We start from the raw sequence: 23,813 nt of genomic DNA, 5'->3' as shown, positions 1-23,813 counted from the left end.
TTGGGATTTTAGCTTCACAGAGTGCAATATCTCCTAGCTTAGTATGAATTTGTTTTTGGCACAGTGGGATGTCCTTAGTCATAAGCTTCTGGGTATTTTCTAGTCAAGATGGTATTTAGCATTTACTTTTTAGCTGCTTTAAGCTTAATTCCACTGCACTCCCACACATCCCCACTACCACTCCCTCCTTAGAAACAAATAATTATAAATGACAGATACATTTTAAAATTGTAATAAAAAAGATGTCGTTCACTCCAAATTTGACTTTTTTAAAAGAAAGGCAGAGAGAAAAGCACCGTAGAAACTAGAGCTGAATCTGGGGATATATCAGCTTCCAGGAAGACAAACAAGCGCTTGATTGTGTAAGATGATGGAGACTAAACACACCCAGTAGACGAGAGAGAACCATAGCCAAAGTCATGGTACCAATTGGAGCCGGGGTGGCATCCTCCCTCCAGTAAGGAGACTGAAGAATCAACCTGCTCATTGTCAAGGGCGGTGACTTGTCCAAGCTGCATGATGGGAAGAACACAGTAGGACATCCACTGCCTGGGCCACGGCACCCACCAACTCCACGCACAGACTCTCACTGTCTCTGATATAATTGCTAGATAGGAGCACTGAACGATAGCTGAAGACCTGGGGCCCGTTGGGAGGAAGCTGTGAAACTGCCAGAAACGGAAGGAAGATGAAGGCACAGAGGGTTTCACTTCAGCTTGCAAACTGAAGTTTGAACATATGCAGGGAAAATGACTGCTAAGAAAGGCATCCCACAAAGCCAACATAGGAACTCAACGAGCTATTTTCAATAAAATACAAGCAATAGAATGCTCTGACTAGAATTACAGCATAACTGTGCTTAATATCCAGACGTTGTTCTAAGAACCTCACACGTGTTGGATCATCTGATCAAGACAATAGCACCGCAAAAGAGGTAATATTATCCTCACTTTACCAATGAGAAAAACCAAGATTCAGAGAAGTTTAGGAAGTAACACTAGGACATCTTTTCATGGAGAGTGCCAGAGTACGAAATTATAAATTGGAGCAATGAATTATGAAATTAAACAGAATAGAACAATAAATTATGAAATTTTAAAAGGACATAGAATAAAAATAGGTGGATATAAAAAACATTATAAATCTTGGTGGGGGCGGGGGCGGAAGATGGCCAAAGAAGTATTCCCAGTAGAGAATAAATTTCTCTGAGATATAGTTGAAGGATGATCCAGTGAAGACGCACTGAGTCATTTTCCTATAACTTGACATGGGCAAGATTAAAAAAAAAAAATCAAATGTATGAAGCAGATGTTAACAGTCATGGTGAATACACAGGGGGGATTCCAACTTGTATCTCATAGAAATCCCAAAAGTAGAAGCGTGAGAGAATGCCTGAGAAAAACCATTCCTAACCCTGTATAAACACTGTACCTAAAGAGACATCAGCTGGAAGGTCTCTAGAACCAGACGAAGATACATTACTCAGCTTGAAAGTATATACTGAGTGCTAATCAGGATGAACAGAAATAAACTCACACTACACACATTGAGTGGAATTGCAGAACAAGGGTAAAGATAATACCTTAAATGCAACTGGCAAGCAAAAAAAAAAAAATCACACTGCATTTAAAAGAATTACAATTAGACTGAGGTCAGACTTATCAGCAAAAATAGATGCCAAACATCAGTGAAGCAATATCTTTAAATGCTTTGGGAAGTCGTCTAGCCAAGTCCCCTTTGTGGTCAACTTCTCTTACAAGGGTAATAAAAGGGCTAAGAAAGTTTGCCATGTGGCCTCTCTCTGAAATAACTAGCGAAGGATGTATTTATTACTACAAGAAAAAAGTCATTCCGGAGGGAATAAGTAGAACTCCAGACAATGCAGTGAGCTGGGAAAAATTCTTTCAATATATCAGGAAAATCTGAATTGTGTGTATTCATGAGTTTTGCTAGTCTGTTGAAGTGCTGATGTATATGATAGCCTTCAATTATACAACCCCAAGTTTCTCTGAGGAAAGGAAGTCAGTTACCTTGGTTTAAAGTTATAATTAATGGGGGTGCATGAGACTATATTAGGAGCAATAGGGACGGAGAAATACAAGTGTGTTTGAGCTTCTGGATTTAGGGAAACAGTGAGTAGTTTTGTCCTAAAGTCATGCCAGAATATGAAAGAGTGTAGTGAAGGGAAAAACTTGGAAAGCAAGTTTTCTTTACCTTAGTTTATAATACTAAGCACAGGGGTGCCTGGGTGGCGCAGTCGGTTAAACATCCAACTTCAGCCAGGTCAAGATCTGCGGTCCATGAGTCCAAGCCCCGCGTCGGGCTCTGGGCTGATGGCTCAGAGCCTGGAGCCTGTTTCCGATTCTGTGTCTCCCTCTCTCTCTGCCCCTCACCCGTTCATGCTCTCTCTCTGTCCCAAAAATAAATAAACGTTGAAAAAAAAAATAATACTAAGCACAAAGCCATGATAAATTTTTAAGTTTTGGAGAACAAAAATTTGGAACCAAATCTATGTGTGTCAGCATATACAGCGTGCATCTGAACCGAAAGTCAAATATCTTTGTAGCATATATAATAATGACGCCATATAAATTCAATTTCAAAACAATACTGAACATACACTAACACTCATGTTACCATCACTCGATGAAAAGGAGATTAAAACTGTTATCTCACAACGTCTTGTCCCCTGGCAAACTCTCCCCTTCCTGAAGGTAACCACTATTCTAATTTTGACACTATAGTTTAGTTTTGTCTTCAAACTTCACATTAATGAAACCATTTGCTATGCATTGTTGTGTGTTCATTCTTTTGTTCAACATTAGATTTGTGATGTGTATTCATGTTGGTGGTTTGGATCCTACTGTCTATTCATTCGGAAGAAAATTCTATCTGGCTGTCATCTGTTCATTTTGAAGTGATAGTATTTTACCTGGTATTAGTCAAGGTAACTTACATTTATGTTAGTAACGTGAGGGTAGTAAGAGTTACAACATCTCAGTGGATTAACACAGTGTTTATTTCTTGTTCATGCAAAGTCTTCCACAGGTCAGGTGAACCTCCATGGCTATTGTCCTTCCACATGTGACTCAGAGACACAGGGTCTTATGGCTCTGACATTCAACCCATGGCCCCCACACTTGCTGCCAACAGGGAAGCAAAGGATGTGAAAGCACAAAAGGACTGTTTTCTGCTCCAGCATGGAAGTGACACACGCGTCATGTGGACTCACATCCATTCGCCACAAACAGACACAGAGCCTTCTTTCCCTGCCTGGAAGCTGGGAAGTCTAGGCAGGAGAGGAGAATTAGGTATGGGGGGGAAGGGGGCATTCATGAGGTCCATCACACATACTTTAATAAAAAGAATTTTTAGATAGATCTAATATAAAGTATATGTTGCAATCATGGTGGGAAAAATATTGGTTACTCTTTTATGATAAACTAATGCTGGATGAAACCTATTTAAGCAAGATAAAGAATTCAGCTGCCATGACAACAAAAAAAGACTAATTACAAAATATGTTTAAATGTTTGTATATGAAGGAACACCATAAACAAAGTCAGATATATACAAAGTGACATGTAAGTAATGTAAGCCTGGCTGAAAGTCGATTACCTACCTCCCCCAATCTTCCTTAGAACACCCTTCTCGCACCTGTCCTCCACCTCCGCTCCTCAGTGAGGACACTAAACCTTCATGACGTTATTACCTTTACGAAGAAGGAATTTTGTTTGCCCTCAAGTTGTTTCTTATTGTGTATGTAAATTCAATTTTATTGTCAATGAACCTTTTTTGATATCGTAGATTGGATTGAAAGAAATCATAATTTTCCCATTAAAATTGATATAAATATTTCCTTTCAATTTAATGACTTTCTACTTAATGGCATGGTTTTGGGTATGAATGAAAGTTGCTAAACAAAGTATGGATGTATTAAGGAAATTTTGCATAATGATGCTCAAAGTTTTCCCTGGTCACTGAATAAGAAAAAGCAAGTTGCTGGGTATTTTGTAAGTTATGACCTCTTTTTTATAAACATGATCTGGGATGATCCAGAATGACACTATAAGCTGTGATTCTGTCTGGGCTTATACAGAATATTAGTTATTAGTTTTAAGAACCGGAGACACAATGCAAGGATCATGCACTGGCTCGATCACCGGTTAACAGTAAAACCCTTTACTCCTTAGCCACACTTTTCTTTTTAAACTGAATAGCCAGGATAATAATTGTTCTACTTCCCAAAGTGGTTGTGATGATTACAGGAATCAATTAACTGTCAGATATAGTAGTTTAACTACACGTTGAAGTTATGGTTACTAGGTTTTTGGGTTTTGTTTTGTTTTTTTTAACATATCTGCATTGTCCAAGTTTGTGTAGAAAGGAACATGTAATAACTTTGTAACAAAATTAAAACAAATCTGTAAGGTCTGCTGAGCTTTTCAAAAGAGTTTTTTTAATGTTTATTTATATTTGAGAGAGAGAGACAGAGTGTGGACCGGGTGGGGCAGAGAGGGAGACACCGAATCTGAAGCAGCCTCCAGGTTCCAAGCTATCAGCCCAGAGCCCCACGCTCTGGGGCTCGAATCCTTGAACTGCGAGATCATGACCTGAGCCAAAGTCTGATGCTTAACTGAACCACCCCAGATGCCCCTCTTTATTTTTGAGTGAGAAAGAGAGCACATGCACGTGCACACATGAACGTGGGTGAGGGGCAGAGAGAGAAAGGGAGAGCGAGAATCCCAAGCAGGCCCCATGCTGGCAGCGCAGAGCCTAACCAAGGGTGAGATCTGACCTGAGCCAAAAAAAAGTAGGGGGCTCCACCGACTAAGCCACCCAGCCTCCCCAGAGTACTGGGATTTTAAATGACAAACGGAATAGGTGTGTTTTTTTCACCTAAGTCATAAATACCTATGACGTATTGATTATTCCTTCTGTCTCATGTTGCATTTGTTCTCATCATTCCAGAGAGGTAAGATGGTCATGAGAATACTTTAATGTGGAAACCCTGAGTGCATGACTTCCACTCCCCTGCCTAAACAGGGTTTGGTAAGGAAGTTGGGAAGCTCCCGGAACTAGCATAGTAAACCTCTGTCCACTGCCACACCAGAGACAGAGGGGCCTTATGGGTAAAGTAATGAGGGTTAAGGGAAAACAAACTAACACTGACCTAGACCTAGATTATCTACCCAGAGAGCATTCTGTGGTAGAGTACAGTCTCTGTGTGAAGTACTCAAAGAACACTGAGCAAACAGGCCTCCTCTTCTTTGAAATATAAGTAAACGTGTGTCTCCTAGCCATCGTGGGGAGGAGGTTGGATGGAAGGTGAAAATTAAAAGGGGAAGAAGAGCTGAGGGAAGGACATGGAATCACTGTAGATTTATAAAGATGTAGTTTTCATTCCTTGCTTTCTTCACACACAAAAAATTACATAACGAACTTTAATTTTGCTGGAAATCAACTTGCAACATCAAACTTGCTTCCCCTTGGCCTGCCTGGGTTTCGGTCCTCACGGATTAGGAGTTATTCTGGGTGTTCCATCACTCAGCCATGGTTCTGAGGCTCGAGAATCATTTCACACTTCGACAGCTCTTTAACTGAAGCATCAGGTTACCTCATAATCAACTTGTCTCCACTGCGTGCTTCAAACACACAAAATTCCAGCCAAATTGAAATACAACAGAGGGGAAAGGCGCCTGGAAAGAAACACTAATGAAATAGTTTTACTTTCTCTTTGAAAGCTAGAATAATATACAGATTTTAAATCGCTCAGGTTGTGTTTCAAATCCTTGGGGTTTGGAACATGGGTATGTGGCTTAAAAATCCAAGCAGTTTGGGGCGCCTGGGTGGCTCAGTCGGTTGAGCGTCCGACTTCAGCTCAGGTCATGATCTCACAGTTCGTGGGTTCGAGCCCCACATCGGCCTCTGTGCTGACAGCTCAGAGCCTGGAGCCTGCTTCAGATTCTGTGTCTCCTTCTCTCTCTGCCCCTTCCTTGCTCATGCTCTGTCTCTCTCTGTCTCAAAAATAAATAAACATTAAAAAATTTTTTTTCTTAAATAAAAAATAAAAATCCAAGCAGCAATTAATGCTTCTTCCAAGTCTTTAAGGAAATGTCCCCATTTCAGATGGGTCTTTATCGGGGTCATCACGTGCCATAGCCTCTGCCCTAGGTACTGAGCTCCTGCTTGGGCATTGCACCACTCAGTGCTTGTGAAAGCGGCCAACGCTACAATTCTCAACTTAGTGCTCGTCAATTCTGTTCCTACACAGGAACAAAGCAAGATAAATCTAGCTAGTCAGGATCATTCTCAGCAAACCCCAAATCCCAAGCTCCTCAAGCATGTAGTTAGCCTTCCGTGATAAGTATAATGCCACATGGAGGATATTGACATTGGTACAATCTACCAATCTTATTCATGTTTCCATAGCTTCATTCACATTCCTTTGTGTGCACATGTATTTAGTTCTATAGAATTTTATCACCTACTTTCACGATGACGAGCACTTCCAACACCACAAGGGTACCTTGTCACACCTTTTTATAGTGAAAGCAGGCTCCCCTCTCCAAATCCTGGCCACCATGAACTTGTCCTCCATTTCTAAAATTTTGTCATTTCAACAATGTTATTATATAAATGGAATCATACACCACGTAACCTTTTGGGGTTGGCTTTTTTCACTGAATATAATTTCCTAGAGATTTATGAAAGCTGTTACATGTATCCATTGTTCATTCCTTTGTATCACTGAGAACTATTCCATGGTATATGTTTATCACTGTTTGTTTAAACATTCAACTGCTTAAGTGTATCGGGCTGATTCCAATTTGTGGCTTGTTGCGGCCGGCGCGACAAACACCGAGGTCAGGGTCCTGAGGGCAGGGGAATGCAAGAAAAAAAGAGAGAAGAGAAAGTTTGGGAACAGGAGGGTCCCCTGGGCTGATGGCCCAAGTGACGGCTTTATTGTTGCTGTACACAATCTTTTATAACCAGACTCTTATGGGTTAGGTCATTCTAAGAATAAACAGGTTTCACATAATTGCTGCCCACCAAAACACTTAGTTCTGTGTTTCTTGTGCATTTTCTAGACGGGTCACAAGACCTTGTTGATAAGATTGCTAGCAAACCACAATTCCCATGTTTGTTTCTATCTGACTCGGGGTAGAAAAAGGGAGGTAGCATTACTGCCAACACCTGCAGACCACAGTCTTCAGGAATTAACTTTCTCAGCCTTGACAAGGCTTTCGTATGCCCTTGAAAATGGGGGAATGGGAGGGGGAACCACCGGGTTGGCTTGAGTCAACGGGGAATGTTGCTCGACCCGGTCTCAGCCTGGCACCGGGGCCCGGCACCCCACAGTGGCTATTGTGGATAAAGCCTCTATGAATTTTCATGTAGAAGTTTTTAGGTGAACGAAGTTTTTATTTTCTGAGGTAAACATCTAAGAGTTCAGTTGCTGAGTCATACAGTAATTGCATGTTTAGTCTTTTTGAGGAACTACCAAATTTGCCAGAGTGACTGTGCTGTTTTATATTACTCCTGGCAATATATGAGTAACCCAGCTTCTTGTTATCCTCGTCAGAATTTGATATCGTCGATATTTTTTTAGCCATATGATGGGCATACAATATTTCATTGTGGTCGTAATTTGTATTTCCCTGATTGTTAATGATGTGTTGTGCCGATTTGCTGTCTCTCTTTCCTCTTCTGTGATGTCTCTTCAATGTGATTTGCCCATTTTCTGTTACTTTTTGCTTACTATTGAATTTTGAGTTACTTATGTATTTTAGATACTGGTTCTTTGTCAGATGCGTGGTTTGCAGATATTCTCTCATATTTTATCTTCATATGATGTACTGCAGTGCAAGTTTTTAATTTTGATCAAGCACAATTTATTGAATTTTCCTCTTTTGGGATTGTGATTTAGATGTCAAGTCTAAAACTCTTTGCCAAAAATCCCAAAGAGGGGCGCCTGGGTGGCGCAGTCGGTTAAGCGTCCGACTTCAGCCAGGTCACGATCTCGCGGTCCGTGAGTTCGGGCCCCGCGTTCAGGCTCTGGGCTGATGGCTCGGAGCCTGGAGCCTGTTTCCGATTCTGTGTCTCCCTCTCTCTCTGCCCCTCCCCTGTTCATGCTCTGTCTCTCTCTGTCCCAAAAATAAATAAACGTTGAAAAAAAAATTTTTTTAAATAAAAATAAAAAAATAAAAAAATAAAAAAATCCCAAAGATTTTATCCTATATTTTTTCTAAAAGTTTTATAGTTTTATGTTTCCATGTTAAATTCGTGGTCCATTTTGACTTAAGGTTTATCGGAGACAGCAGGTCTATGTTGAAGTTATTTTCTTTTGCTTTCTTGTTTTCTTTTTCTTTTTTTTTTTTCTTTTTCTTTGTTTGTTTATGGATGTCCATTCTCTCCAGAACCATTTGTTGCAATGTTATCTTTCCTCCATTGATGTGGTTTTGAATTTTTTGCATCTTGGTCAAAAATCAACTGGGTGTGTTTGTGTGGATCTCTGTGGGGCATCTCTGTTCCATTGATCTATGTTCTATCAGACTGACAATATCTCATTGTTTTGATCACAATAGCTGGAGTGTTTGCTTTATATTGGGTATAGTAATTTTCCTCTTCACTATTTCAGCTGCTCTAGGACTTGTGACCTGGAGAATATTGGGCACGTGGGGACAAAGAGGCTTCCTTGACCAGGTGTCAGCTATGGCAGGGTCCCTTCACTAAACAGCCGGGTGTTTAAGTGAAAGGGGGGAATCCCAGGCCTGATGAAGGATAATGCTTCCGCCAGCTGCTTGTTATGGGTCTCAGCTGATTATCCTTCCCAGTGGTGTCAGCTCACCTGTGGTTGGAGAGATTGCCATTCTAACAGGGAGAAAAATGAACCTACCCCTGACTGCCTTCTTTCGCTAATTTGGTGATCAGAAAACAATGGGTCTGGGTGGTCTTCCTCTGTAGGGTGGGGAGAAGAAAGATGCCCTGCTGCTGGGCTGTTCTCCAGTCCTGGAGTCCAAAATCAGCTCATCTCCTTACCACTTTCCAGAGTCTTCCTTCAGTTGTCTGGGGCAGCATTTTCAGAGTTTATCGTTGTGTGTAGTGGGGAGGAGCAAGGATAAGGTCAGGAGTCAGGGTCTATCACATAGATATTTTTAAAAGACAATAGATAAGCAGCTACTTATTTCAATAAAGAAGATACTGGTATATCAAGAGTGGTGCTCGACTCTTCGTGCAGAAGCGGACAGAAATTTCAGAGCCTGGAAGATGTGTGCCATATCCCCAATTAACTGATGTTCTTGTTCTTTATTAAAATGCTTAAACTTTTTTTCTTTTCTTTTCTTTTTTTTCCCCCCTTTGACAAAAATAGAGTCTGGGCTAAATTCCAATTTGAATAAGTACACTGATCTTCCAAATTCCCTTGGCAGTGTAAATCACACGCAGTTTTCCTCATGTTCTGTCTTTAGTGGAACAGGATGGCTGTGCGCACTGAGATAGATGCCGAGTTCTACTGAGAGCTGCCTGGAGATGAGACACCTTTCAATTAATTATCCCACCAGATTTACAATATTACCAGAGCCTACAAACTGTGTACTTGAATCAGCATTCTGTTTTTCTCCCTGATTGAAACCCGCTTATTTCCCTTGCCATTGTTTTCGAATCTGTTTGATACTTTTATGAAAATAAAGAGATCTGTTTGCTGAAAAAAAAATCATGTTGACATTTCCAAGTGCAACATTTGGATGAGTGTACTAGCTCCTGCCAATGAATCTGCACGTACCTCGGTGCTTTACCCTCCCACATGGTAGTTCTATGGAGGAAAGAATCTCCACCTTTACTTCTCAATTGAACACCTTCTCTTTGCTCTTATGTCCTTTTTAAAAACTGGTGGCCCAAAGCGCTGACACCATACAGTATTTTGTATTTAGATACCATTCTATTTTTTTCCCCAAAAGATAGAATCTTAAAAACATAGAATTCACAAGATGTCCAACTCAATCTTTTTAAGGACAAATTTAAATCAATTTACATTGTATTTTAGAACTTTCAGGGAAATTTATTTCATGATATCTTTTGCAGATACATTCTAATATTGAATAGCTTTATTTATAAGAGCATTTCTGCAAGTATTAGAGGCCTTGAGACACTCTTAAAAGAAAAAAATAATATGCAGTAGGAGAAAGTATTTTACTATTTTACTATCCCTTATGCTAATTAAAAATTGAAAATAACTTTCTAGAGCAGTAATTGTTAGAATTTTATGGATTGCAGACACTAATAATCTGATTAAAACTACATATTTCACCAAAAGAAGATATATATAATTGCAGGATACTCAGGGGTCACCAAAACCCACCCAAAGCCCCCAGATTAAGAACACTTGCTCTGAAAGGTAAGTAAAGTTTCTCTGAGAACTTCTAAAGTATCTCTTCTAAATTTTAGAATCCATCAAATGGGATGTAATTCAAGGAGGAGAATCTAAAATAAAATTTGAGTGGATCAATTATGATTCTTTGGTTATATTTAACAGAAGCAGATTCTGATTAACTTAAGAAGAAATCAAGTCACTGGAGATATGTCTAATTCATAGATTTGAAGAAAAACCCAGACCAGAAATGACATCAAGTCTTTGGCAGATACTAAGGTAATAGGCAGTCTCTTTGAGAGGTTCATAATGACTCAGCTTCAACTCTTTTGTTACTACTACCAAAAGGGATTCAGGGTAGGCAGAAAAAAAATAAGAAATACCCATTATAGAATCCATGGACTTCTGAGAAGGTAAGAATGGAAACTACTGCTATCCTTTATCTTCACTGACATTTAATATTTTCATTATGGCCACAATTATACTCTTACTTCTTATTAATTTATGTCTGCATATATATCTAGATGAATTTTGAGGAACCAGGATATAAAACCTGGTCAGCCTCCAAGAAGGATATACTTTCAAACAACCTCTTCACGTGTGGCCAAAGAGTGTAACAGACAAGAAGACATTCTCAGAAGATGGAACCAGGGGCCATGGACATCAACTGAACAGAGAAGTCTTGTCAGAGTACAAAATCAGACCTAATCATGGACTTCAAGGACCAAGAAGCGGGGACCTTCATGATGTCTACACTGAGTCACTGTGGAGGGTGTGTGTCTTCCATTCTCGTTTCTGAACAAGAGAGCTGAGTGATCCATAAATTGCATGTTGGGCTTGTGTTAGAGTAATGGACCAAAAACAAAAGAGAAGAATTCTCCTTCGGCCAAAGACATCAGTAAAAGGCAGGTACTGGCAACAATTTGGAATATTCTCATTTTAATTGCATGAACATAATGAGCTCCCTGGCTGATTTAGTGGTATATGAATTAAGATCCCCTCTGGAAAACAAAACTGTCTTGACAAAACTATGATACGTGTCTTCTGTGAACATGGCAGAATACTATTGGTGACAACCTGCCATCTGGTATTATCACAGTCTCTTAAAGGGTGTGAATCTTTTTTCAGGTTCTATAAACTGTATTTTTCAATATTTTCACATGATGGCCGATCTGATACATTTTTGGAAATGATCATAAGCATTGCTGTAGACCCATTTTAACATCAGCCTAATAGCCCACATGATGTGAAATAGAGCAGTTTATTCTATTGTAATCTACTGAAACCCTACTCTGTGAGGTTTTATGCTATAATTTGTGGGTGATTAAAATGCATAATATATGACAGTTACAATTTAGTCCTTGCACTCAAGGAGAGTATAACCCATTATATAACAGAGAGATGAAATCTTTATTCAGAGTATTGGAAATGTTCTTAATGTGACAAGCTAATTAAACAGTAGTAGCACAATATAAGAAATAAAGCTTATCATCCAAATTTGAAGCATCCAGATTTCTGAAGGCCGAGAGTTACTGAAATCTGCAAATGATATGTGAGCATCTCATGAGGAATTTTAACTTCCCTTCAGGACATTTTTCTGTCATATCTGTAAACCACAAATGAATTTTTGGATTTTCCCCTGCTTTCTTCCTCTTTGTCTTTATGGTGCTGGAGAGTAAATATAAGCACTCTGTATGAATCATTAAATTGGAAAGCAACTTTTCAATCCAAGTTGACTATTTTTTGTTTTTCAAGTAGGCTTCACGCCCAGAGCGGAGCTTGAACTCATGGCCCTGAGATCAAGACCTGAAATGAGATCAAGAGTCAGATGTTTGGGACGCCTGGATGGCTCAGTTGGGTGAGAGTCTGACTCTTAATCTTGGCTCAGTCCATAACCTCAAGGTCATGAGATCAAGCCCCCTCCCAGTGTGGAGCCTGCTTGAGATTCTCCCTCTCCTTCTGCCCCTTGCTTATGTGCTCTCTCTCGGTCTCTCTCTCTCTCCAAATAAAAAACATAAATAAATAAAGAGTTGGATGCTTAAGTGTCTGAGCCCCCAGACACCCCCAAGTTGACTATTTTAAATACTGTTTCCATGCAGTCTTTTTTTTTCTTTTAATATGAAATTTATTGTCAAACTGGTTTCCATACAACATCCAATGCTCATCCCAACAGGTGCCCTCCTCAATGCCCATCACCCACTTTCCCCTCCCTCCCACCCCCCATCAACCCTCAGTTTATTCTCAGTTTTTAAGAGTCTCTTATGGTTTGGCTTATTTTAATAGTTAATGGCTTCAGACGATTTGCTATGGCAATGATGGTCTTAGACAAAACTATGTTTGCCAAAAGTTGTTTTCCACACATTATATTGTAAAATATGCAGACTTTGGGCACATGCTACTCCAGAAGTAACAGAGTTAAAAATTGGCTAAGTTCATGAAAAAATACATGGAAATTTCAAAGTTCCTACAGAAAAAAATACATATAAACAATTTTGTATATAATTAATTGTATAACAATATAATCATTAATTCATCATTAATCAAATAGTTCTTGATTAGGTTGTATCTAATATGATTTTGGCCATTTGCACAAGTTTAAACTAATATTCTTAGTGAAAATAGCATGCAAATTTTCTTTTCAAACCTGTAAAATATTATAGAGATATGAACCAACTGAGCCCAGTTTCAACAATGAGCTATATTGATTTATATTATTATTATTATTACTATTATTATTATTATCTGATGTCTTTCTATGTAAAATAGTAATTTGGAATCTTTTCTACAAAAGCAAACAACATTTTTTACAAATTTTCTTTATATCTTTATAAATATATCAACCACCCACAGTGGAATGAAAGAGATATTCATATGCTATCTGTATTGGTGATTCTGAAATCAATGGTTTGATAAACATAGAAAATAGTGTCATTGTATTATATGCCAGATGGGAAAAGGATTTTTTTAGAATTAATAAAACGTATTAAAAGTGCTTGATTTATTTGGATAAACTTAGATTTGTTTAAAGCTATGGATTGAAATTATTATACGTGGTAATTTGTTATATGGGTTCACTTAAAAAATAAATCATACTGTCTGTTGATGCTGCCCTCTGTGCCTGTACCAAAAACAAGGATGTTTAGCTTAAAGTTCTGAGCACATGCAAACTCTTCAATATGTAATGAAACTATTCCGTGAAAACACACCTGTGGTTGGAAACTATTTTATCTAAATCAAGATGAATAGACTGTTTCATAGTTGATTAGACAAAAAATGTTGCACCAGCTTAAAACAAGTTTCTTTCATAATGTTAATTTCAGAAATGTCCTGTGAAGGCCATTGAAAACTTTCATTAGTCTGTTATAAATGCTCCCACCTGGAATATGGCCCAGGGCACACAGTTTCTTCTCGGAGGCAATTCCCTTATACATGGCTCTTCTTGTCACTTCCCCCACTACTTTCCATTTTCCAAGAGGCAGTGGATGGCTAGGGTTTCTTTTGAACAAAACTGAGACACAAGGTAAACATCAATTAACGAGTGTCAGAATATCATGCAACATTTTTTTTTTTAATGTGTAAAAATAGTCTATATGTATCAGAGGGCTCAGAGACCAGAAGTCAGTGTTTTTTGTTTTTGAAAACTTGATTTCTAAAAGCTAGTTAAAAGTTTATGGAAGTTGTCAGCAATTTTCTGATCCATTCAAATGAAGACCGTCCTTTGTTACATTTCAGAAAACACTGTAGCGCACACTGTGATTTTGCAAAAGGGAAAGCCACAATCCTATTCTTCCGTGGAGGTGTTGGAGACCCTGAGGTGTTAAATACTCTTGTAACGATGTTTCATAATCACTAGAGTTGCACCCTGGGGATTATTACTATTGACTCAGAGGCAGGCCTGTGACTGCAGAAGAGAAAATTGTTTTCTCTGCTCTTACAAGAGCCCCTGAGATAGGGGGAGGAGGGTTGACCTTAAAGTACTTGAGGGCATAGAAAGAGGTAGATGGCAGGAGAATATGGAGAAAGAAACTGAATGAGAAGCCATCCATGTGTCAAAGACAATGATCTAAGGATTGTAGGAACTATGAGATGTTTTGTATCTATACCCTGGTTAACTCGATCAACACAATGGAGGGTACTTATCTAGCTATGTATTCTAATGGAGTTACTTATTAACTAAGATCCACAGACATTACTATCTTCAGCTTCTCATTAATATTTACTGATCTTCTATATGGAGATGATCTCAGTGGGGAGAATATTTAGGAAATATGTGGGGGCATTTGGGGTTGTCCCAATAATGGTAGAGAATTACTGCTATTTACTGATTGAAGGCTAAGGATGTTAGCTATCCCTAAGCATTTGAAAGAGTCACATACAACAGAGAATTCTCTCACCTCTATATGAGTTGAATGGCCCATCATTCACATAGTCTAAAGGTAAGATAATGACCCAGAACCTGATTCTGTAAGATACATAAAGCAAAGGTATTTTTTGCACAGATTTAAAGTTCACTGAATATTTCACAGATGCAGCAGTTGGATACACTAAGGGCATGGTTATCTTTGAAAATTTACCAAGCTTGTTTACCATTTTGGAAAATGTATCACCAATGGCAACCCCATTCCAAAAATTTGAGTGACAATTACAAACCACCTGTAATTCAGTCTGCGTGCATTTGTATCTACTGCGTTGTCGGTGATTCCAAGCATAGGAATGAACATTGCACCTCGTGTCCTGTGTCCCATGTGCTTCCAGTGTAGTCACTCCGAACTTGTATACAGTAATATGTATAATGTCTTATTACAAAATAATTTCCTTCATTTTTCCTTCCTTTTAAAGGACAGGCGTTGTATTTCTTTTTTATTTATTAGGAAATAATTTGTTAAATCTACCATCATGCTACCTCATTTCTGTTTTTACCACTTTTTCTTGCATGGAAAAGATCTGGAAACAAAGTAAATATCCTTCAAAGAAGAATTAGCTGAGTCGATTATGATATATTTGTGCCAGGGAATATTTCACAACAATCAAAAAGAATGAATTACTGGGCCACCTGGGTCGCTCAGTCAGTTGAGTGTCCAACTTTGGCTCAGGTCATGATCTCGCGGTTCGTGGGTTTGAGCCCTGCATTGGGTTCACTGATGTCAGCTCAGGGCCCATTGTGGATCCTCTGTCTCCCACTCTCTGTCCCTCCCTCGCTCATGCTCTCTCTCAAAAATAAGCAAATAAACGTTAAAAAAAAGGTTTTAAAACAGAATGAATTACTTTTGTCTCAAAGAGGTTTTGTATTGCTTGGGGAGAAAAATCAAGATATGGTGAAGCATGTAAAATAAAATGCCATTTTGTAAAAATAGGCCATGATATAATACAAAATATTGATGTGTGATTATATGAGCTGAATGACAAACATGGAAACATTTATACCAGGTTGTTATCATGTATTATTTCATGGGGCTGGCAGAGCATAGGGTCATGAAGGAGAGTTTAGGCAAAGAATAATAGAGAGAAAATGCATGTGCTTGCACATTTAAGTAAAACTGCATATATATGTATAGAGAGAGAGCTGAACATTTTAATACTAAAGATTTAAATAAATGAAAAAAGGAAGAACACCTATCAAAGTGGAAAAGCTATGACTGATTAAAAAATACTGTTGGGAGTTTTCATCTGAGAAAGTCATGAATTCAAAGTGTGCTTTTGGGAGCAGTTCATTTCCTATCACGTGCCTCGGTGAATGCACTCACTTCAGTTTTCTATAACTGGTGTACAAGAACATGTTCTGGGTCTTACAAAAAACACGAGGCTGGGACACGTGACAAGGGATGCGTCTGCGATCACACTCCCTAAGTCTGGGTGACCTGGCCTGTGAGGATTCAGAGTTTGCGCTTAACTGCTGTGAGCTTAACCCACAACAGATTTTGCCCAATGAAGGACGTTTTTGGAAGTTCAGTTTAAAAAAAAAAAGAAAGAAAGAAAAGCACAAGACTGAAGCATATTTTAAAAATATTTTAAAGTCTTTCAAGTTAGAAACAAAATTTCCTGTAAGAACCGTAGCTATTTTCCTCATCGTTGAATTTTTTCAAATGCAATCCTGTTAGCCCATTTCTGATCTTGTTTTACTACTTGCTGAAAATGCAGCAATTCAGAGGGAGACACGTACGTTTTATTGCGTTCTAAATATGTTGAGGCAATTTTTATTGAAATTAGAGAAACCTAAACTCTAATGATTACTCAAACAATAGGTTTCTGGGAAAACAACAACAACAACAAATGAACCATAAAATGCAGAAACTAGTTCTGAGAAGGAAAACTTCTATTTTCTATTGGCCTAATACCTTATCAACAGGAAAGGTTATAGATCACTAAAAAAAAAAAAAAATAAACAAATAAAGGGATTTTCCTCTTCAGAAGAAGGTGAGTTTTGGGCTCCTTCTGGTTACTTCTTCTTTCCTTTCTTCTTTTCCCGTGTGTCAGGAACCGGCGTCTTCTTTTCCGTCTCCGCCCTACTTGCTGCTTCCTCCGCAGCCAGAGCTTCCAATCTTAGGCGCTCAGCTTCCAGCAACTTCTTTCTATACTCTTCCCGGACACTGAAGATCTTCTGCCGGGCTTCATCTAAGGAGTCCTATTCCAAAACAAAACCTCAAGCAATTAAGGTTTACTGATAACGAGAGAAGAAATTTTTTGAAAGCAATCCCTTTATCCCTCCCTTATACCCATAGATTCATGTGGCAAATTACTGAGGCCAGATGAAAATTAGGTTATGGTCTCAAATGTCTATCAATACATGAAACACGAGAAGGCAACAAAGGGGTACAAGAGATTTTAACGGAACGGGGAGTAAAAGCATCAGTAGGAGAAAAAAGAGAGAAAGGTGAAGAGATAGGTATGCGTTCAAATATAATCTATAAAACATGAAGCTCATTGTGTCCCTCACAGGAATTGTGCTAAGTTACTAGTTTCCCACATTGTTCTAGCCCCAATGAAATGTGTCTGAGCTCTATTTGAAGAACTTTCAAATAATGTCACCTAGTTCACTGGTTACCTTTGTTATTGTCAGTTTGGCTTTCATTCAAGGACACCAAACTGAATCTGAAATCACATCTGGGTCCCATTCTTACTCACCTCTACTCTCACCGCCGGGATCAATTGCTTCACTTGGTTTTCTGGACAATACATCCCACTGACGTTTCTTCTACTTCACTAGCTGCTCTGTATCAGTTGCCTTTGCTGATTTCTCCTTTTCCCCTTCATCTCTCTCTCTCTCTTTTTATTCCTTCATCTCTAAGTGAGGGGATGGCCACATCTTAGATCTTAGGCCTCTTTCCTTGCTGATTTCATGTAGCCCCATTGCTTTAAATTCATTTCTCTACCGATGGGCCCCCCAAAGTTTTTAATCTCCGGCCCAAACCTCTCTTCCAAATTCCAGAACTATATATGTAATTTCTATTCAACATCTCCGTGTGACTGTAATAGATATCTAAGAATTCTGTTTTTTTTTAAGTTTATTTATTTTGAGAGACAGCATGAGCAGGAGAGGGGCAGAGAGAGAGGGAGAGAGAGAGAGAATCCCAAGCAGGCCCTGCACTGTCAACATGGAGCTCAATGTGATGCTTGAACTCATGAATCATGACATAATGACCTGAGTCGAAACCGAGAGTCAGACGCTTAACCAACCAAGCCACCCAGATGCCCCAAGAACGCTTTTTTTTTTTTTTTTGGTCCAATACATATATCAAATAATGTCCCAAACTGAAATCTTTCTTTCCTCTCAAACCATCAGATTTGATGGCCTCTCAACCCTATCAGTTGTTTAAGTGAAAACCTCAGAGTATTTCCTGACTCTTCACTTTCTCTTATAATATAACAAGAATCCATCAGAAAATCCTGAGTCTACTTTCAAAATATATACAATATTCAATTGCTTTTCACTACCTCCACTCTGCAACTTGGTGTGAACCACTGTTATGTGTCCAATGCATCCGCCTCCTCACAGATTTATCTGCTGTTACATGTGCCCCATTCCATACTTACTTGTTTTCCACACAATATTCAGAGTACTCCTTTTAAAACAGAAGTCCAGGGGCACCTGGGTGGCTCAGTTGTTTAAGTGTCCACCTGCGGTTCAAGTCATCATCTCACGGTTCGTCAGTTCGAGCCTCATGCCGGGGTTTGTGCTGACAGAACCTATTTCAAGTTCTGTGTCTCCCTCTCTCTCTGCCCCTCCCCCACTCATGTGCGTGTGCATGAGCGCACATGTCCCTGTCTTTGTCTCTCTCTCAAAAATAAATAAACATTAAAAAATTAAAAATAAAATGGAAGTCAGATCATGTTACCCCTCTGCTCTTTAGAACCTGTCGTGGTTCCATACATCCCTCTGAATAAACGCTAATGTCCTTACAGTCTTTTGCAAGCCCTATGTGACTACCTTGTCTGTCCACTTCCCCCCAGTTCCTCTCTGACCTCCCCTCCCACTCATCTACCCCTGGCTCACTCTGCTCCAGGGGAACAGACCTCCTTGCTGTCCTGCCTCTAACGCACCAAGTGTTCACTGCCCTGGGGCCTTTACTCCAGCCAGTATCTCTTCTGAATCACAGTGTTCTGGTAGTGTTCCACTTTTCTTTTTTTTCAACACTTTCCCTTTCTATCATGCCATACCTTGTATTTATATATTGTGTTCGTATTTTAGCGTCTTTTGCTCCACTAGTATGCGAGCTCCACAATGGCCAGGGTTTCTCTTTTTTGTTCATGCTTAGGACAGTCCCTGATACAAAAATGCCCAGAAATATTTCTTGAATGAATAAATTGTGGAAATGGGAACTGTCAGAAAATGATAAACGGGTAAGGATAGTTTCTATACTTTAACTGTCCTTAAATATAGTTTATATATTTTTTAAAAAGGGTAATTTTCTTTTTTAAAAAAAATTTTTTATGTTTATTTTTAAGAGAGAGAGATAGAGTGCAAGTAGGGGAGGGGCAGAGAGAGAGAGAGAGAGGGAGGGAGGCACAGATCTGAAGCAGCCTCCAGGCTCTGAGCTGTCAGCACAGAGCCCGAGATGGGGCTCGAACTCTGAAACGGTGCGATCCTGACCTGAGCCGAAGTTGGACGCTTAACTGACTGAGCCACCCCCGCCCTCCCCACCCCCCCACCCCTGCCAAAAAATGGGTAGTTTTCAAAGCTATAGGCAAGAACTGAGTTAATGACCTATTAATGACTGACTTAATGGCAACATTCTAGAAATGGCTTCCCTGAAAATGTTCACAAATAAAGCAGTGATAACTAAGGGCCAATGTAGGTTTATGAAGAGGCTTTGGCTTTCTCATTTCACTTGCGTTTCTGATAGTATGGGTACAATTATGGTTCAACCTGTTGACGGTTTCCTGTTTCAAGAATGATATAATTAAAAACAGAAGGATGAACAAACTGATGCTAACCAGAAGAGAATCTTCTAGAGTGACTGTTTTGTCTTCATTGCTGAATTCTTCAAGAAATTTTGCCTGGTTTTGCAACTTGCAGAAGTTGAGTGGAGACTGCAGAAGAGCTAAATGTCAGAACCAGGCTCTTCTCCACACTTTGGGTGGAAGAAAGCACTGTATCTACCACAATAAGATCGGCTTTACTAAACCTACTGCATGAGATGATAGTGGTGCCATATTAAGAAGAGAGAAAAAATCATCTAAAGGGTTTAGTGTAAAGTAAGTTTAATATATATCCGTAACCTCTTGAGGATAGGCATGTTTTCTCCCATCTGATGAGAAATGTCGTGCTGACGATGTTTCTATTAAGATAGCTTCAGTCAAAACTAGGATTTTTGTACCTCACACTTAAAGAATGAGATCTGAATTAAAAACCATCCCAGTTGATATGTCTTCCCTTATGGCCTTCCCATCTACTGCATTTTCTTGTCTTTTAAACACAGAAAGAAACTAGCTGATTGGCAATAATGAATTTCCCTTTTGTCTTATAATATTTTAATTTAAACTATTTTCTATACGATATGAGCTGAATTTACATAATTTTAACATCCATTTATGGATTCACTGATTCATTTTTGAAACAAATTTCTGTGAAATAGACACCTCTTCCAGGTTTGGGGTATACAACAGTGAATCAAACAAAGTTCCTGTTCACATATGATCTATATTCTAGACAAGATATATTTAAAATGTGTGCATGTTATATACATATATATGTTATATATGAATATTATATATTTATATATGATAAAGAAATACTTCTAATATTTATAAATAACATGTATCAAATACATACCTTCCCATGCTAAACCATGGTAAATCCTGTAAAGAAAATAATAAGGCCAGATACAGGTATACAAATCTTGAAGGGTGCTAATTGAAAAATAATAGCTTAGAGAAGATCTCTCTAATAAAATGGCAATAGATGAAAGATTGCAGAAAGTGAGGCTGTAAACCATTTGGCTGTCTAGGGGAAGAAAATTCCAGGAAGAGGTGGGAGCAAGCCAAAGGCTCAGAGGTGGGAACATGTCTGGCTATTAGTGGAAAGGTGAGGTCAGTTTGGAAAAAAAACAAAAGAAGGAAAGCATATAGAATCAGAGAGAAAAAGATCAGAGAGGAAAGTGGACACTAGATTATAGAGAGCTCTAGACACCATAGTTAAGCCTTTATTTCTTAGTGGAAAATGAAGCCACTACCGGAGTGAGATAGTCCCACTCTCCATTTTAAAGATGTACTATGATCTGCACCAGCACAGTTCATAAAGGGTTTGCAGTTGTTCTCCAGGCCTAGGGTAGCACTGCACTGTGTATTAGCATGCTAGGGCTTTCGTAACAAAGTGCCACAGACTGGGTGGCTTAAGGAACAGTAATTTAATGTCTCAGGGTTACTGACGCTAGAAATTTGAAATCACGGTGTCAGCAAGATTAATTCTTTCACTGAAGTTGTATGTGACCATGTGACTAGCTTTGGCCAATGCAATGTGACAATGAAATGTAACTGTGAGAAGGACCCTCTGCTCAACTTCACTGGACCTGTAGCTACAAGGAGAAATACTCTTTTACTGTTTTCATCCAGCGGTTGCTCAACAAAGGCCTATGGAAAAATCTGGCTCATTGCCTAGTTTTCCAAATAGAATTTATTGAAACACACGTAGGCGTTATCTTTGACTGAATTTGTGGTAACAACGGCAGAGCTAAGTAGATACAACATATGGTCTGCAAAGGCAAAAATATTTACTATCTGGCCCTTTATAGAAAACAAGTTTGCCAACCCGTCTTAAACCACTGAGACACTGTGGCTGTCTGTTACCACAGGATAAAATAGTTTATCCTCATGGTTAGAGTCATTTTGGCTTCTAACAGAACTTCCATTGTAGAAGGACATGATGGAAGCAGTGAGATCAGTCAGGAGGCTATGGCAATAGAATAGAAAACACTGAATAGGACACTCTGAATAGAAAACACAGACCATTTGGACTATGGTGGTAGGGGTAGAGAGAATGAAAGGTGATTGAATTAGAGATATGTTTTCAAGATAATGTTGGCAAATGTTGATTATGGGTTAGATGAGGGAGGTAAGAGAAGTCAAGGATGTCTCCAAAGTCTGTACTCTGAGCAATGGAAAGACTACAATTGCCCTTCCTGGGTGGGGAATATTGATGGAGGAAATGTTTGGGCTGACATGAATGAGAGGGCAAAAATGACAAGAATGATAGAATAATGGATTTGAAGAGGTTTGGTTTAAGATGCCTATTGGACAAACAAGAGAAGGTGTCAAAGAAGCATATTCCTCAGATCAGCTAGTGCTGGAAACAACATAGAGAACCTAATGTCACTGTGGCTGAAATGTTTAGAAAGTCTTGTAGCCATCAGTATCTTTGGGAGTGTGTGTGTATGTGTGTGTGTGTGTGTGTTGTAGGAAAGAGGGAGGAAAAAAAAGTCTTTATCCACTATAGTGGAAGTCAGCGATATATATTTATCAAATTTTCCCATTACTTGTATGATACTTCCATTTTTAATTAAACTTGGTCTTCTTCACTACGCTAATCCACCCCCCCTTTTTTCATTTTGGACCTTGTCTAAATAAAGCAACTTTAGTCTTCTGCTAGGGTGGAGGGACAGTCACCTGGCTACAAAACATTGAGTTGATGATCTGCAAATGAACTACTTCTTAAATAGCTTCAAGCCAAGCAAAACCAACAGTCTTGTCTTCCTCCCACCTCACCTCCATTTCTTCATGTGGCTGATGCCACCAATAGCTGAGCCTTTTAGGGATTCTATGGAGCGAATTGGATTGATTGTTTAAGAGCTTTTCTACTGCCACCTTACAATTTGGGTGCCTCAAGTCTATTAATACGTTCTTCATCCAGCTCTCTGTCAACTTCACAAGTATTTGGTCATTGTCTTCTTTCTCCTTCTTATTTTGTGGATAGATTCCCAATACTGCATTTTGGAGGGGTTTAAGGAAGTAAGTGAAATTAAATGTGTTTCACCAATTCTCCACCTTTTCTGAGGAGCTGACAACTAAATACTTTCAAAATGTCTTTCTACCCAGGTCCTACATGATTCTATGGTATCTTTTCAACATTATAAGAGAATGTATCAACTCTGACCCATGGGTGTATGTTGAGACTCACTCGCATTTCCCCATACATCTCCAGGATTTTATCCTTTATTTTAAGCTGTTCCTCTTGCTCAATGTCTCGAATGCTGAGTACTCTGGTCCTATACTGTCGGAACTGGTGAACCTCTTCTGCCTTTTGCATTGCCTGCTGCTGGTTCAGATCCTCTGTTTGTAGCACAGGATCAGCGTCTCTTGTTTTTCTACAAAGACATCACAGGAGATGCATAAATCATTTGGGAACACTGTGATGAACTTTAGAATTCAAATAATTTAAATTCGTCCTGACAGTGTGGTAGACCGAATCCAATAGAATATTAGCAATAGAAAGAATACACTGTTATTTTTTGATTGGCTATGCTCCATTTACTGGTTCACTAATATTTTAGGAAACAATTCTAGAGAAATACCAGTAAAATTCGATGCTCCATCTGATAAGGTGTTCGTGGGATTGGTGTTGGAAACTATGAGATTATTTTGGAGGTTTTCTTTTTGATTTATGCAGCTAAATAATGTTGAAATATTTTCAAACTTACAAGTATGCTTGAGTAACTATCTCTCTATTAATCCTATTGTCTTCTTCTTAATAAAATTGAACCTACTAAAAAATTAAATTAAATTAAATTAAATTAAATTAAATTAAACCTACTTAAATAATGCCAGCAGACCTAGTGGGAATTTTTTGTAGCTCAACTCCCCTTAATCAGCTTGCAAACTAAAATGTTAAAGAAAATACTTAAATGCTTTTATGATTGACTTAATAAAAGATTTGCTAAATGGAAGATGTAAAACCACGTACATCTAGAAATTTGAATATACTGAAAATATATTAAGCATTTAATTTCAAATT

General features: G+C 38.8%; 1 protein-coding gene across 10 annotated transcripts in view; it reads right to left on the bottom strand.

Annotated features, from left to right (window-relative positions):
* Positions 1–16,362: 16,362 nt before the first annotated feature.
* The window catches only part of ADGB (androglobin), a 162,343-nt gene continuing 154,892 nt past the window's right edge, over positions 16,363–23,813 (bottom strand). For all 10 annotated transcript variants that reach the window (XM_045058174.1, XM_006932082.4, XM_045058180.1 and 7 more), the window contains 2 exons: positions 22,980–23,166; positions 16,363–16,991 (listed from right to left, as the gene is read on the bottom strand). In XM_045058174.1, the coding sequence (XP_044914109.1) occupies positions 16,806–16,991; positions 22,980–23,166 (373 nt within the window). In that variant the 3' untranslated portion in view covers positions 16,363–16,805. The remainder of the gene's footprint in view (positions 16,992–22,979; positions 23,167–23,813) is intronic.

Source organism: Felis catus, chromosome B2, assembly GCF_018350175.1.
Source record: "Felis catus isolate Fca126 chromosome B2, F.catus_Fca126_mat1.0, whole genome shotgun sequence".
NCBI classification, from domain to species: domain Eukaryota; kingdom Metazoa; phylum Chordata; class Mammalia; order Carnivora; family Felidae; genus Felis; species Felis catus.
Note: the sequence above shows the minus strand (reverse complement) of the source record. Positions and strands in the feature narration are given on the sequence as shown.